Below are 15,332 nucleotides of genomic sequence, written 5' to 3'. Positions count from 1 at the left end.
AAGTTATTTTACAAAACTTCTTATAGGATGATCAATATTCCGAAACAGTTTTAACACGAAAAAAAATCTGAACCAAATAACTCTGAAATTGGCCTACAGATCTAAACCTAAACTCAAAGAAAACAAACTAAAAGATCTTCACGAATTATTAAGAAATAATCACATTCCGCAGTCTTACGAATCTTTTTATAATTCCCTTAAGTAATGTTTTGTTCCAAAAGATTTCTGATAATTTTTGGATTATTTACGGGTTGTTACTTGTTTTGATTGATATTGATTTAATTTTTAACTTAGAAATCAAAATATTTAAATTTTCATTCAAGAAGTTCCTATTTTAGTTCCTTTTAGCTGATTATTATAATATTATAAGTATTGTTACCTGCAATTTGCTGCATGAGAGTTTAGACATAAGATTTTTTTGATAAGAAGTTTATTATTTAGTAATACTTTGTAATAGTAAAAGTAAATTTAAACATTTTTATAAATAAAGTTTAATTTCTTCATCCTATAAAAAGAGTATCATTTCCCAAAATATGTTCAATTTCCACAAAAAAAGAGTCATAACATATCCGACATTTAATATTTCTTGAAAGTTGCTTAAAAAAAAATTATAATTCTTCTGAAAATTTTATGCTATGTGAAGTGTTAATAAACATATTATTTGTAAATAAATTTTCAGTTATTTAACTCTTATAATTTTTACATTATCAATGCAGTAAATAGTAAAAAATCTTAAAAGTCTCGTTATCTCGAATTAGTCATTTTTAAGTTATGACACTTTTTTTGCCGGGCAGCGACATAATATGCATCAAAAATCTAGAATAAAATACATATTTTACATTTCAGATCCGATTTTCACGTCATCGAGATTCGGTAAACCGGTAATAATGATCGGTAAATACCGGTATAATCGGCGTTCCAATGCGGGACATGGCACGGCTCAGTGGGTCTGCTCCAAATGGACGAAGGGGTGTAGGGCGTCCCTTATAACGTTAGAAGATGAAATTATTTTAAAGAAAAATGAACATATTCATTAGTACTTTTATGTATTGTTTTAAATTTATGTTGTAGCGGTTAAAACTGGTAAAATGAAGCAAGGAAAAACTTTGATTTAAATTTTTTTCGCTCATATTGGAATGATGTTTATTGTTTTAATATTTTCATTGATATTGATGTGTATGTGTGTAATGTGTGTCTTAATATTTTGTGTGTTATATTATAAAATTAGTACGAGAATAAAAGTGATATAACAGGGAGTTAAAATAATTATAATATAATAAATTAAAGATATGTATTTCCTTTTGTTTATTCATCGATACATTATGAAAATCTTATTTTCTTGATCTTAATGAAAATTATTGAAACAAAGAACAACAATAATTTTATCGAAAGATTATTTATGATGAGTTTGGGAATCGTATAGCCGAAATACACACTTATAGAGGGATTATTCGTTTATCTAATCTACCTCTATTTGTATTTTTTTCAGTTCCTATTTTCACGGAATCGAGATTTGGAAAACCGGTAATATTGCTCGGTAAATACCGATACAACCGGTACTGTCGTTCAAAGGAACCGAAAGTGCAGTGGGTCTGTTCCAAATGGACTTCCGGGTGTAGAGCCTCGCTATATACTATCGATAATGAAATACTTGATAAGGGTAAGGAGCATACACATTAGAAACTTCTTTAGGCGCGTTAAAATTTCAAGGTCGCATCATGGCAGTAAGGCGACGATTTTGGTATCTTTGAATCTTGCCAAAGAAGTTTCACTTCTGACATGTGTGCTCTACACAAACGCTCTTTTTTAAATTAGTTATAGTAAGAGATCCGATTTAAGGTCGTATATTTTATGAAATATAAGCATATGCATATTTGTTCATAAATTATATTTGATTTGATAAAAAATAAGTCTTATCTGGTTATCAGATGGGTGAAGATCAATTTTAATCCGGATCTAAGACTATAATTAGATATCAGTGGAAAGTATGTGACTTGTGAATTTTCATGAATAATGTTTTTGTACCTACGATTTGCCAACTATTTTTTACGCTGTTTTTTACCTATTAGTAATGTAATGTATAGAAAAATTTTTGTAATTGATATTACTGTATAGATAATATAAGTATTTTAAGAAGTGAAATGTCCCATCATATTTAAATTATTATCTAGTATTATAAGTGTGTGTATTCATCATCTTTTTCTTTTAATTATTATAATAAATTTTAAAGCATTGTTTTATTATTTTCTTATGTAATAAATCTTCTTATATATAAAAATGAATCGCAAAATGTGTTGGTAAGCGCATAACTCGAGAACGGCTGAACCGATTTCGATAATTCTTTTTTTATTATATTCCTTGAAGTACGAGGATGGTTTTTATGTAGAGAAAACGTAAACATGTACCACGGGCGAAGCCGGGGCGGACCGCTAGTTTACTTAATAAACACAAAACTAGTACTTCTTTCACGATTAAAGAAATTTTGCGATTAAATCGCGCTTTAAGGGAGAAATAATAAAAAAAGTAAAATAGTGTAATCTTGAATATTTGGAGGTAGGTACTTAATTTTATTTTTATTATGTGATAATTACATAGTCCAGGATCCATCGCCCATTTTTGCACGTGATCACTATCAAGCTAATTTTCCGTGAGTAGCTTTATTACACGCTTTATATTAGCTTCACCTGTATGTTTGTATGTTTGTAACCGACTTCTTTGGGCGCGATTTTGACCCACTTTAAACGGCCAGATTTCGTTCAAACTTTGTAGATTTATTGAGGACCGATGGCAATACACTAATTTGATAAAATTTTCTATTTTTTAGTTCGGTTTTCTATAAAAAGCGTGTTTTTTTAGTTTTATTAAACTATTATTATTTTGATGAGACATATCATTGAAATTACTGACAATGTTTTCAGATACCTATAATTAGACATGTGTGAACTTGGCTCATTTCACAGCCCTAGCAAATAATAGAAACTTATTTATTTATTACTGTCGCATCGGTGTTTATTTGCATTCTTATTTCTCTTTTCACCCGCAGCTTCGCCCGCGCAGTCAAAGAAAAACCCGCATAGTTCCCGTTCCCGTGGGATTTCCGGGATAAAACTTATCCTATTTCCCGGGGTAAAAAGTAGCCTATGTCCTTTCTGGGGTATCAAAATATCTCTATATCAAATTTCATTCCAGAAGAATACGCTGCAAGATATAAAATTTATTTGGAACGAAATAATGCAAAAAGAAAGAAAGTTGCTGATATGGCTTAAGAAGCTGAACTACAAAGATATAAATGGCGGGAAGCAAAGCGTAAAGCACTTGCTAGAAGATAGAAAATATATCTTTGTGTGTGAAAGAGTGAAAATATAGTAAAAAGGATAGTTAAAAATGTTGTTTTATTTAATTTTTAGGGTTTATAGCGTTCTTTTATAATTATTTTATAAAGAACTAGCTGACCCGACTGACGTTGTCCTGTCTGTTCCGAATATAAACGATCAAACGCGTAAAGGGTTCTAATTATCTATTAAATAGCGCCATCTATTATTATATACTTAATCTAATTCAGTGAACGACTACGATTTACGACTATAAACTGAGCTGTAACCTATCCTATCTTTCAAGTTTGATCAAACTGCACACGGGGTGTAAATAAAATTTAAAATCGCTACAATAGTTTTGTAGGCCATCGCGGACAAACAAAGTGACACGTACATTTTATATATAAAGAAGATTATAACATTAATGTTTTCGTTTATGTTCAGAAGCGGTCTACACGGTCTCCCGGTTTGGCAGACCAGTTATTCAGATCGGCGGGATACGGTACAACCTACATAATCAGTCGAAGGGAGACCGCGCGCATTGGCTCTGTAACAAGCGACGGTCGACCGGCTGCAAAGCGTCTGTTATTACCGTCAATAATGTTATTGTGATAGCTAATAATCAACATAATCATTGACGGTGGTTAAGGTTGAAAAGTAACTGGGATACAAGTTAAATGGGAATGGATCTCGTAGACTTTGTTTAGGGACGATTTTTTAATCCTTGGTTGAAACTTATCCATCCAATAACTGGTAACTGCGAATGTCAAAAGTCGGGCAATTACGACTAGTACCTATATATTTTGGAGTGGTTGTTGTATTACGATATTCGAAAGTTTTAACCAAGTATTGAAAATCAGCACTAATTCGTTGTGCCATTTTGTCAAGTACCTACTAAGCTCTGTGTTGATTTTGTTATGGTATATTTAAGACACTTTTGTCCCAAATAAGTCTTCCATATTGTAAAGATATTAAATGGCAATATTATGGACTGAAATAAAACTATGTTGATAAAATGTTAAATAGTTTCTACTCTTATTCAGTGAACAGGTGTAAGAATGGTTTAGAGGTAACAGATAATTATTGTGACTATCAAATAATAATTTGCAATAAAATAAATTTACGACTATAAACTGAGATGTAACCTATCCTATCTTTCATGATCAAACTGCACACGGGGTGTAAATAAAATGTAAAATCGCTACAATAGTTTTGTAGGCCATCGCGGACAAACAAAGTGACACGTACATTTTATATATAAAGAAGATTATAACATTAATGTTTTCGTTTATGTTCAGAAGCGGTCTACACGGTCTCCCGGTTTGGCAGACCAGTTATTCAGATCGGCAGGATACGGTACAACCTAAATAATCAGACGAAGGGAGACCGCGCGCATTGGCTCTGTAACAAGCGACGGTCGACCGGCTGCAAAGCGTCTGTTATTACCGTCAATAATGCTATTGTGATAGCTAATAATCAACATAATCATTGACGGTGGTTAAGGTTGAAAAGTAACTGGGATACAAGTTAAATGGGAATGGATTTCGTAGACTTTGTTTAGGGACGATTTTTAAATCCTTGGTTGAAACTTATCCATCCAATAACTGGTCACTGTGAATGTCAAAAGTCGGGCAATTACGACTAGTACCTATATATTTCGGAGTGGTTGTTGTATTACGAAATTCGAAAGTTTTAACCAAGTATTGAAAATCAGCACTAATTCGTAGTGCCATTTTGTCAAGTACCTACTAAGCTCTGTGTTGGTTATGTTATGGTATGTTTAAGACACTTTTGTCCCAAATAAGTCTTCCATATTGTAAAGATATTAAATGGCAATATTATGGACTGAAATAAAACTATGTTGACAAAATGTTGAATAATTTCTATTAAGTTCGATCTTTTTTTTTCGTCTTTCTATGTACATATTTTTTGTCCTCATGAACATGCACTAATGCTAAGTTATTGTAAAAATACCAATGTTAAATCCACTCGATGTCAGTAGAAAAATAAAATAACTTTGGTACCTAAATTATTTTTATACTTATACCTAATAGACCGGGAGATACTGACACAAAATTTCGAGTCATTTGTAACAGGATGGCGGTTCTACAGGGTTCTTAGTACGCAATGACAAAAAGAAAAATGATGGTGTGAACGCTGGTACCGGCGGCTTAGTCGCGTGGGCGTTAGTCGAACTCATCGGAAAATAGCGAAAGTCAAACGATTTGTAACAGTATGGCACTTATTTTTCCTGTAAGTTTGAGAATCAACGAATATAAATACAAAATTTCAAAGATCTAGGTGTTGGAAATCTTCACTTATATAAATTAATAATAAATTTATTTTTCAAGTATGACAGCACTTTTTCCCCCTACTAGAAGTATGGCAAATTTAATAATGGTCACATTTTATCAAATACTCTCCAAAAAGCCAAATGCAATACTGGTACAAAAAGATAGGCGAAATAAAAAAAATTTGCAGATTTTCGGCGGTATGGCGACCATTTGGAATCGTCCGAAAAGTATGGCATGGCGATTTTCGTAAATGGCTGCACGACGATGGTTACCTGTGCAAAAGTTAGCTTGGTACAAATGGTTGAATAATTGTTTTTTTAAATCAACACATTCGCGTCGGTATGGCGGGCTGTAAGTCATACCGGAAAAGTATGGCATGACACTACCGCCTACTTCTTTTTTATGGGCTATCGGTAAATTCTAAAATTTTTGTGTTACAAATCGTTTGACTTTCGCTATTTTTCCGACGAGTTCGACTAACGCCCACGCGACTAACCCACCGGTACCAGCGTTCACACCATCATTTTTCTTTTTGTCATTGCGTACTAAGACCCCTGTAGAACCGCCATCCTGTTACAAATGACTCGAAATTTTGTGTCAGTATCTCCCGGTCTATAAATAGTGAATTATATGACATATTAAATGATAGTGTTAAATTAGAATTGTGAAGAAATAAGGAAGATGGTATTTTTGTTGGGAGTACTTTGCATATTTTTCTTTGCAAACTTTTAAGAATATAGAGCCTTATCATTCACATTCGCAACAAATTGATATTTCTTGAACTTACGCAAACATATTTATTTAATTGTAATAGATTAAGATTTAAAATAAATACACGATTAAGCATTGTCAAGTCTTTTGTGTAAACAATATCATACCATAGGATATATACTCACTCGACCTCACACTGCGTGTCATTTTGGCATGTAACAATTCGATTTGTAATTTCAAATTGTTTCCAGACTGTTCCAGGATATACATAACATCCTCTAGGCGTGGCAAGCCAGTGATAATGCTAAATGGGTACAGATACAACAAGCGGATCAATCAGACCGGCCCTAGGGCACAATGGATCTGCTGCAAGTGGTCGTCCCCTTACGGCTGTCGAGCATCTGTCTTCACTTTGAATGACGAATTCCTAAGCATGAAGAACAGCCATAATCATTGAATTATATCGTATATAACGTTATCGCAGCATGGCTGGCCAGTGATAATGTTAAATGGGTCTGCTGCAGCGGCTTTTTGTTTCTGTAGACACACCAAGCGTCTGCAGCAGACAGGGCCGAAACAGGATGAAATTGTTTGGATCGATAAAACATAAGATGTTGTTAAACGTAACTTTATTAAAGTGTGAATATAGTGCTAATAACTGTGTTTTCTTTCTTACAACATGTATATAGTAGAAATGTATTTCGTCTTTTTATCTCTTATAAATCACGTTCATTGATTTGGCAATAACAATCTTTCTGGTGATTAGTTTGAGAATTTTATAGAATTTTATACGCAAACCATTTTTGATAAGCATTTAAAAATATGAGTTGCTTGTTCCTTTTGAAACTTAAACCCTAATATGGTCGTCACATTATTTCCTATGCTTTCCGAATTGGCGTGTTTTCTACATGCCAGACCAGACCATATTTTGGGCATCACAAAACGTATATCGAGATTTAAATTGATACAATCATGCTCATCCATATTCTAGGTATAGTCTTCACAAATTCACGCTGTGGCAAGCCGCTAGTGTCCATCGGTGGATATAGGTACAAGAAGAACAACAGAAGCAAAGGTACTCGCTCCATGTGGTACTGTACTAAGGGGAGACACGCGGCTTGCAAAGCGTCTGTATGTATGGTTGGAGACCAGGTGGAGTTCTTTAAGAACCTGCACACGCATGAGCCTTTTGATTGATGAGTGATATGTGGGACTAAGTGAACTAGTTCATTAGTAAATAAACGGGTTATGTATTCTGATATACATAATGCGAAGTGACTTTGGCGAGACGTGCGCAATGGGATACTGTATCGCGAATTAAAGGCAGAATATGTCATGAGTAGAATTTCTTTTACGTTTTCCACATTAGATAGAAGAGGTTCACAAGGTACATATTATATTTATTTATTTTGAACATTGTTAAAAAAATTAAATAGTAAGTATTTATTTTATTCTAGAGATTCATTCAATATTATCACATAATATGAAGTTATAAATAAAAATGTTTAGAGACATGAATGTTTGTTTTTTATTTTAATTGTATGATAATATTACGAGGGGTCTTAGAGGACGTGTAACTAGTATTTATTTTTTGACTTATTACCTCATCGATGTAAAATAAAGTTTTAAGTACGGACTTGTTGATTATTATTTATCTAACGTTAAACTTTAGTAGATATCAGCATTTAATTGGGTTTTATTTTAAAATTTCTAAATCAAATTCGAGTTAATATTTATGATTTACATTTTTGTTTCTTTAACACGTTACGCATGTACCGGATCTAAAGCACCCGGCGCTTGAATTTCCCATCGTGCGGCTAAGAACACACGCACACGTTACCGCACCGCAGCGTTAACTTTTAGCAGCCCGTGTTGGGATCGCATACGAGCGTATCGAACGATCGAACGACAAAACATGGAGGCGTAAAGATCCAATAAAAGATAAGATAATAAATTTATCTTTTCAGGACCTGCATCAAAACCAAATAAACATCTACTGGTTGAGGGTGTAAAGAACAGAAGTTGTACTGGATGCTTTATAAGACTCCGAAAGACGAAGCTATCAAGTCGCGATGCCTCTAACAATGTTAAAAAAGTGGTCACTGAATGCACAGAGTGCAAAAAAACTTTTTGTTTGGAATGCTTTTACGAAAAGCATTATAGTTTATAAATTTCTCTTCAATCGTGTTTTTTTTTACCATCAATAAATTAATAACTTTCAAAACAATCGATATTTTTATTCCCCATCCCCAATAAGCACAAAATTTCTGAAATTCAGTACGGCACCGGGAGCATTGAACCTGTATTTTAAAATGGCTATAGAGCCTAAACAAGGCAAGCTACTACGTTTTCAGATTTATGATATTCTGCATTTATAGTATTCAAGGTAAAAAACCATATATTATATTTTGGCATGAAGCCAAAAAACTGATTTAAGTTTCTCTATCGTTACCGGGTCTAATAAACCCTGTACCGTCACAATGAAAGTTTCAGCATCGGGTGTGCAAAATCGCTACCGCAGCTAACGTGTTAAAAATGAACATATTTAACTATAAAACATATACATTGAATACGTTTTAAATTTTAATTCATACTAGCAACTAGCAAGTATGAAACTGGCAAATATTTCTAGCCAATCTTAAAGCCCTTAAAGTCATTATCTAAGAAGTAGAAACAATAAACCGAAAGTGTAAAAATATTTATTTTATTACAAGCAATTGATTTTCAGATGCGATGTTCATTAAAACGCGATACGGCGGCGAAGCTTTAATGGTTGGAGGTCACAAATTTTATAAGAATAATCGAAGTACGGGTCTTAAGGCGACCTGGTTCTGTGGCAAGCGCAAGCACGGCTGCCGGGCGTCACTAGTCGTGTCCGCTAACACTATAGTATATGAACGGAATACACATGATCATAATTGAAAATAACTTTAAACGAGACATAATATGTAAAGTAAATCAGTTGGGGGGGCCCGGGGGGGCCCGGGCCCCACGGGGCCCTCAAATTTAGAGGATCAGATAATCTTGATACTGAAAATATTGAAAACAGTTTGACATATTAATATCGTAGAGGTGGATATTTCTTTTTTTGTTTAATTGTATAAGCAAGTTGCAGTGTCGTTCACTTTATTTTTGTTTCATAATAGACGTCAAACATTCGGTTTTTCTTGAAATGAAACATCTTTATCGGGGTTAGAAAAAAATTTAGTGTAACATTTTTTTTTACGTTACTTGTGACATTTTTCCTTTACGCGCCATCTTTTTCTTATCCCTACCACGCGTGATTCAACGTATTTCTGTAAAGTTGCATATAGTAAATTATTTTTTGAAATATATGGTCATAAAGAAGTTTCACTTCTTACGTGTGTACACTAGTACACGCACACATTTTTATTTTATTTGTAGTTACTTTGACCATAGTTAAAAAAGTGCAATATGTAAATATAGTGAAAATGAAATTAATAAATACAATTAAGAAATTAATAAAATAGTTGAAAGGTTTCGTTTTCACATTTAGGATTATTTTCAGTGTAAATATATATTTCGTTAGGGCGCTTGTGCACTACAAGGAATTTTACTGTCCGGCATTCCGATTTTTTACGGTCCGGTGTGGCATGAAAAAACCGATGAATTGCTTGTGCACCTGTCCGTCTTTACTCGGATCAGTGCGGTACAGTACAAGGAAGTATGGCGGTATAATGCTATCATAAATGATTGTTTTCGCATTTTACAAGAAACGAGTAAAAATATAGAAGGTGAAATATTATATCTATTACTTCGTTATAATAAAAAGTAAAGTTCCGTAAGAGATTTAAAATGCGTGTTTCACTTATTTATTTTAATCGGTGACGAGGAGCTAAATCTATTCCCACTTGAACTTTAACTTACCAACACTTACTTAGATAATAATTATAGGTCAATAGGACTTCTCAAATCTCATTGCCAGCTAAAAGAAAGTAAAACAAGAGCTTGCTTTCAATTGGCATATGCAATAAAAAGAGTAAAATCCAAGCAAGTGAGCACTCGAAAACAATTATACCTACAGCGACTCGTAAACTCAAAAAACCATCCGGAATAGGGAAAAGTAAAATGTCGGACAGTAAAATTACATAGGTGCACAAGCTAGTATTTAGATTAATGGCGTGCCATACCGGACCGTAAAAAATCGGAATGCCGGACCGTAAAATTCCTTGTAGTGGACAAACGCCCTTATTCAATTTTTCTACGCAAAGCCATACTTACAATAGTGTAGAGGAATAATTATACATAATGGCAGTGAATAGTGATATATGTTAATAATGAGATCTTGTTATAATAAGAATTGATTATGTTTAAGTTTTATCTAGTACGATTAGTTTTTTTAAGAAGAAGTTTGTCAAAATCTGAAAATTAAATCGAACTTTTTCACAATATCGATTTTAGTTGTGTCTTTTATCGAGTTTACTTTTAAGTTGAAAAATTACTCGAACAAGTTTGTTTCGAAAACAAGAAGAGTTTAAGAGAATAAAGTTAATTATTGACATAGGACCTTTTGTAAACTACTTAAAGTTCAGTTCTCATAAACAATTCATAAACTTTGTTACAGTACCCCGTTTCACAAAGTCCCGGTACGGCAAACCTGTGATTCAAATTGGGATGTACAGGTTCAACAGGAACAACAGGAGCCACGGACTTCGTGCGCTCTGGACCTGCAGTCGCATCGGCACTGGTTGCAAAGCGAACATAACCACTATTGAAGACACCATTGTTAAGCTGAAGCTCGATCATAACCATTAGGTTATGACGTAACTAGAAGATGGGTCATAACTATTAGGTTATAGGAAATTTAATTCAATTATAACAACAGGAGACATGGACTTCGTGCGCTATAGACCTGCAGCCGCGTCAGCACCGGCTGCAAATCGAACATAACCACCATAGAAGACATTATAATCATTAGGTTATGACATAACTAGAAGATGGGCCATAACTATTAGGTTATAACTTACTAGCGGTCCGCCCCGGCTTCGCCCGTGGTACATATTTTCGTTTTCCGGGATAAAATATAGGCTATACGGATTCGGAAGAATCCCTCTAAGTAATGGTAAAAGAAATTTTGAAATCGGTCCAGTAGTTTTTGAACCTATTCAATACAAACATACAAAAATACAAAGGTTTCCTCTTTATAATTTTAATATAGATAAGAAATTTGATTTTTTTGTTTTTAGTTTTATATTATAAAATGTAATTTAGTTATATTACAATGCCTTTCTTATTTCTCTTTTTTTGTCGGTTTATTTTGGTTTTCTTTTAATAGTTAGTTTTATGTTTAAGTTTAAAGTGTAATATTATTGCTTTGTTGAAGTAGATATTGCCATAAGAAATAAATAAGAACGCGATATTTTAATTCAAATTTTATCCTTTTATTTATCTGTCCAGTTCTATCGATTTATTCGAATTAAGAGGAGGCTCCTTAAATTTTATGTGAATACTAGCGGACCGCCCCGGCTTCGCCCGTGGTACATATTTACGTTTTCTCTACATAAGAACCATCCTCGTACTTCAAGGAATATAATAAAAAAAGAATAATCGAAATCGGTTCAGCCGTTCTCGAGTTATGCGCTTACCAACACATTTTGCGATTCATTTTTATATATAAGAAAGATTATGTGTATTTGCATTTTTGATCAAAGAGCGTACGCGAGATTCAACTTTATTACGGCTGTGTTAGTGTTAGTGTCTAGCACCGTAGCGGTATAAGTGGTATAACCGGTCTCTCAGTGCCAGAAATTATGTTAGGGAGCCTCCTCTTAAGCATAAATAATTATGCAACCTATTATGAACAATTATTATTTGTTTTGCAGACGAAGTTTTCTTCACAACCTCTCGATTCGGGAAGCCGGTGATGTTGATGGGCAAGTACAGGTACAACAAACACATCAGATGTCAGGGTGTACGAGTTTTGTGGAGGTGCAGCCGGATCGGCAATGGATGTCGCGCAACTGTAACCACCATTCAAGATGTTATTGTTAAACAAAATACTGTTCATAACCATTGATGTGTATTTTGAAACTTAACTTACCACAAAAAATGTTGTGTGGTTTTATGAAACCACGGTAAAAGTGAAACTGTTCGAACGGTTCCGAACACTGCTTTGTGTAGCGCATGTCGCGTGACGGTCGGCTGCCGAGTAGGTATACCTACTCGGCAGCCGCGATACACGCGACATGCGCTACACAGACCAAAAAGTTTGAGACGATGTAATAAAAGTTTCACTTTAAAAACTGAAATGTAAGCGCGGGTTCTCTTTCATCTGTTTTGTCGTATTTCACATAGACTACTATTAAAGTGACAGATCCCTGGTTTCAAGTTAGACTGTGTTTAAATTATTTTGTAGTAAGACCATATTATTTTAAAATTACCTACTTAAATAAATTGATTTGTTTTGTTGATGAACTATAATGATCATAATTTTCACTAAATCAAATAGTTACCTATTTTATTTGATGAATATTATTTTTTATTGTGCCAGAATACATGTTCAGAAATTAAAGACGGACCTTTTAATTAATACATTTGAATTGTTCTTAAAATAATTGCCACTGTGAACTATTTTTAGGACGTGTTTCATTAAGTGTACCTACAAAATTTGAACTTTATACCTACGTTTAAGTTCATCATTCAGTTCATTCAGTTGCATCTATACATATAATAAACATAAACTTATTTTTATTTTTATTGTGTTTTAAACCTAAGTACTTCTTTAACTGACTTCAAAAAAGGAGAAGGTTCTCAATTCGGCCGGTATTAATTTTTTAAGGGCTGATTTTTCAATGCTTGATTAAAACTTATCCGTCCAATAAAGTATTTCACGATAATATTAAAATGTCATGTAAACTGTCAAATACAGGCAATTAGAATACGTTTTAAAATGGTAGTTTTATACATTATTCGACGAATAAGTTTTAACCAAGGATTGAAAAATCAGCCCTAAAGGAATCATTACTTCGTGAATAATTCATAGATATTAATGTTGATTTCAGTGCCCTATTACACAACATCACGATTTGGAAACCCCGTAATGATGATGGGAAACTATAGGTTTAACAAAAATTCTAAAAGTCTAGGTCGTAGAGTTCTCTGGAGGTGTACTCGTGTGGCGAATGGATGTCGTGCATCAATATCCACTTTAGAAGATATTATTATAAAAAAGAATTTAGTTCATAACCATTGAGTTATACAACGACATTTCTTGGGATTTTTTCAGAACAAATAATAAGCTCATCTATATCACTACATAGTATAAAGCAAAGTCGCTTTCCCTGTCCCTATGTCCCTATGTCCCTATGTCCCTTTGTACGCTTAAATCTTTGAAACTACGCAACGGATTTTGATGCGGTTTTTTTTAATAGATAGAGTGATTCAAGAGGAAGGTTTATATGTATAATAAGATCCATTAAGTAGTGGAGAAGTACTGTTATTTTTGAGGTTTCTAATGTGATGTCGTAAAAAATTACATTTATTCCGCTTACATTGCAAACGCAGGCTGAACCCTACGAGTTTTATCAAAATAATGTACTAAGTATTATACACATTGAAAAGGTCTACAGAAAAGTCCGCGATGGTATATGTCTATCTCTTATGGATAACCCACAATAACTTTTTTTTGTCATTTACTTTTTACGACAAATAATGGCTAATTTTCGAAGCGATTTTAACCAATACAGCATTAATCCTTAACCAATTAAATACCATGGATACATTGTTCATTTAATATAGATCTATATGGCCCTTTACACCGTATGATAGTGAATATTTTCGAAGATATTACAGATTTAAAAATTGCGGGACGTAGCGTTTGCGGCCGCCCGGCTATGTATTTTATACCCGTGCGATGCCGGAGCGGGCCGCTATATTTTTATACCTATACAACGTTCACAATTTTTCTGTAGTGTATTTAGTATCAGCATTGCACCCGTGCGAAGCCGGAGCGGGTCGCTAGTAATATATAAAAATGAAACCCGTTTCGCGTTCTCACGGCATCACGCGTGAACGGGTGGACCATGGTGGACCGATTTCGATAATTCTTTTTTTTTGTTATATTCCTTGAAGTACGAGGATGGTTCTTATGTAGAGAAAACGTAAATATGTACCACGGGCGAAGCCGGGGCGGACCGCTAGTGTATAATGAAAACATAAATGTCTATCAAATTCGGCAAGCTGTTGTTTGTTAATTGTTATAAATAACAAGAATTAAATTGATAATAGAAAATGTCTGGATGAATTTTTATTGTTTCTGTTTTAATTTGTGTGACATATTTAGAGTAAATGAGTTTTGTAAGATAATTGAATTTTGCAAAAATACTCTTACTTAGAACATTTTTCCATTCCTATTACTGCTCGTACGTTGAATGCTTTTAATTTCAGTAATAATTCAACATTCAGTAATAATATTGTATTACCTAAAATTCCAGTCCTAATGTTTTTAGAACTACCGTATTAAAATTATATAGAGTAGGTAAGTGATCTATCTGTTTATTATCTCAGCTCATTTTGTGTGTTTTCTGTTTCCTTATATAGATTTATGTAGGCATACTATTCTATATCTGTGTCATTGTTCACCGTTCATTGTAATCTGGTTCCAAAACTACGGAAGGTCCACAATATGTAGCATCTCTTTATTTTTCAGTTCCTCGTTTCACGACCTCTCGGTACGGGAAGCCAGTTATACAAATAGGCTATTACAGATTTAACAGGAACAACAGGAGTCACGGTCGTCGTGGACTGTGGACGTGCTGCCGGACAAGCGCCGGCTGCAGAGCTACCGTCACTACTATTGAGGATGTGATCGTCAAACATAAGAATATTCACAACCATTAGTTTTTGTATTTGTGTGGTAATTGGCATGAGTGGCTAGAATATTGACCCGACTCGTCAGTCTGTCTATGAGGTTGGTCTACATATGAAATTGTTATGTGATTATCAATGTGATCCTTGATGACGAATGTTTATGTATGGTATATGTTTTTACAAA

At 33.8% G+C, this 15,332-nt stretch overlaps 1 protein-coding gene across 36 annotated transcripts in view; it reads left to right on the top strand.

The window, feature by feature from the left end:
- LOC149908338 (uncharacterized) overlaps nucleotides 1-15,332 on the top strand; it is a 465,602-nt gene that overhangs the window by 127,621 nt on the left and 322,649 nt on the right. Inside the window, exons 5-6 of one of the 36 annotated variants that reach the window (XM_090101744.1) lie at nucleotides 1,490-1,660; nucleotides 3,759-3,967. The exons of the other annotated variants lie outside the window; for them this stretch is intronic. Coding sequence (XP_089957870.1) covers nucleotides 1,490-1,660; nucleotides 3,759-3,952 — 365 coding nt within the window. The 3' untranslated portion in view covers nucleotides 3,953-3,967. Of the gene's footprint in view, nucleotides 1-1,489; nucleotides 1,661-3,758; nucleotides 3,968-15,332 lie in introns of those variants that run through there. 36 annotated transcript variants of the gene reach the window in all.

This window comes from Colias eurytheme, chromosome 5 (genome assembly GCF_061535395.1).
Source record: "Colias eurytheme isolate Ceu_HAF_F1 chromosome 5, ilColEury1 Martin Lab GWU primary, whole genome shotgun sequence".
In the NCBI taxonomy this organism is placed as follows: domain Eukaryota; kingdom Metazoa; phylum Arthropoda; class Insecta; order Lepidoptera; family Pieridae; genus Colias; species Colias eurytheme.
Note: the sequence above shows the minus strand (reverse complement) of the source record. Positions and strands in the feature narration are given on the sequence as shown.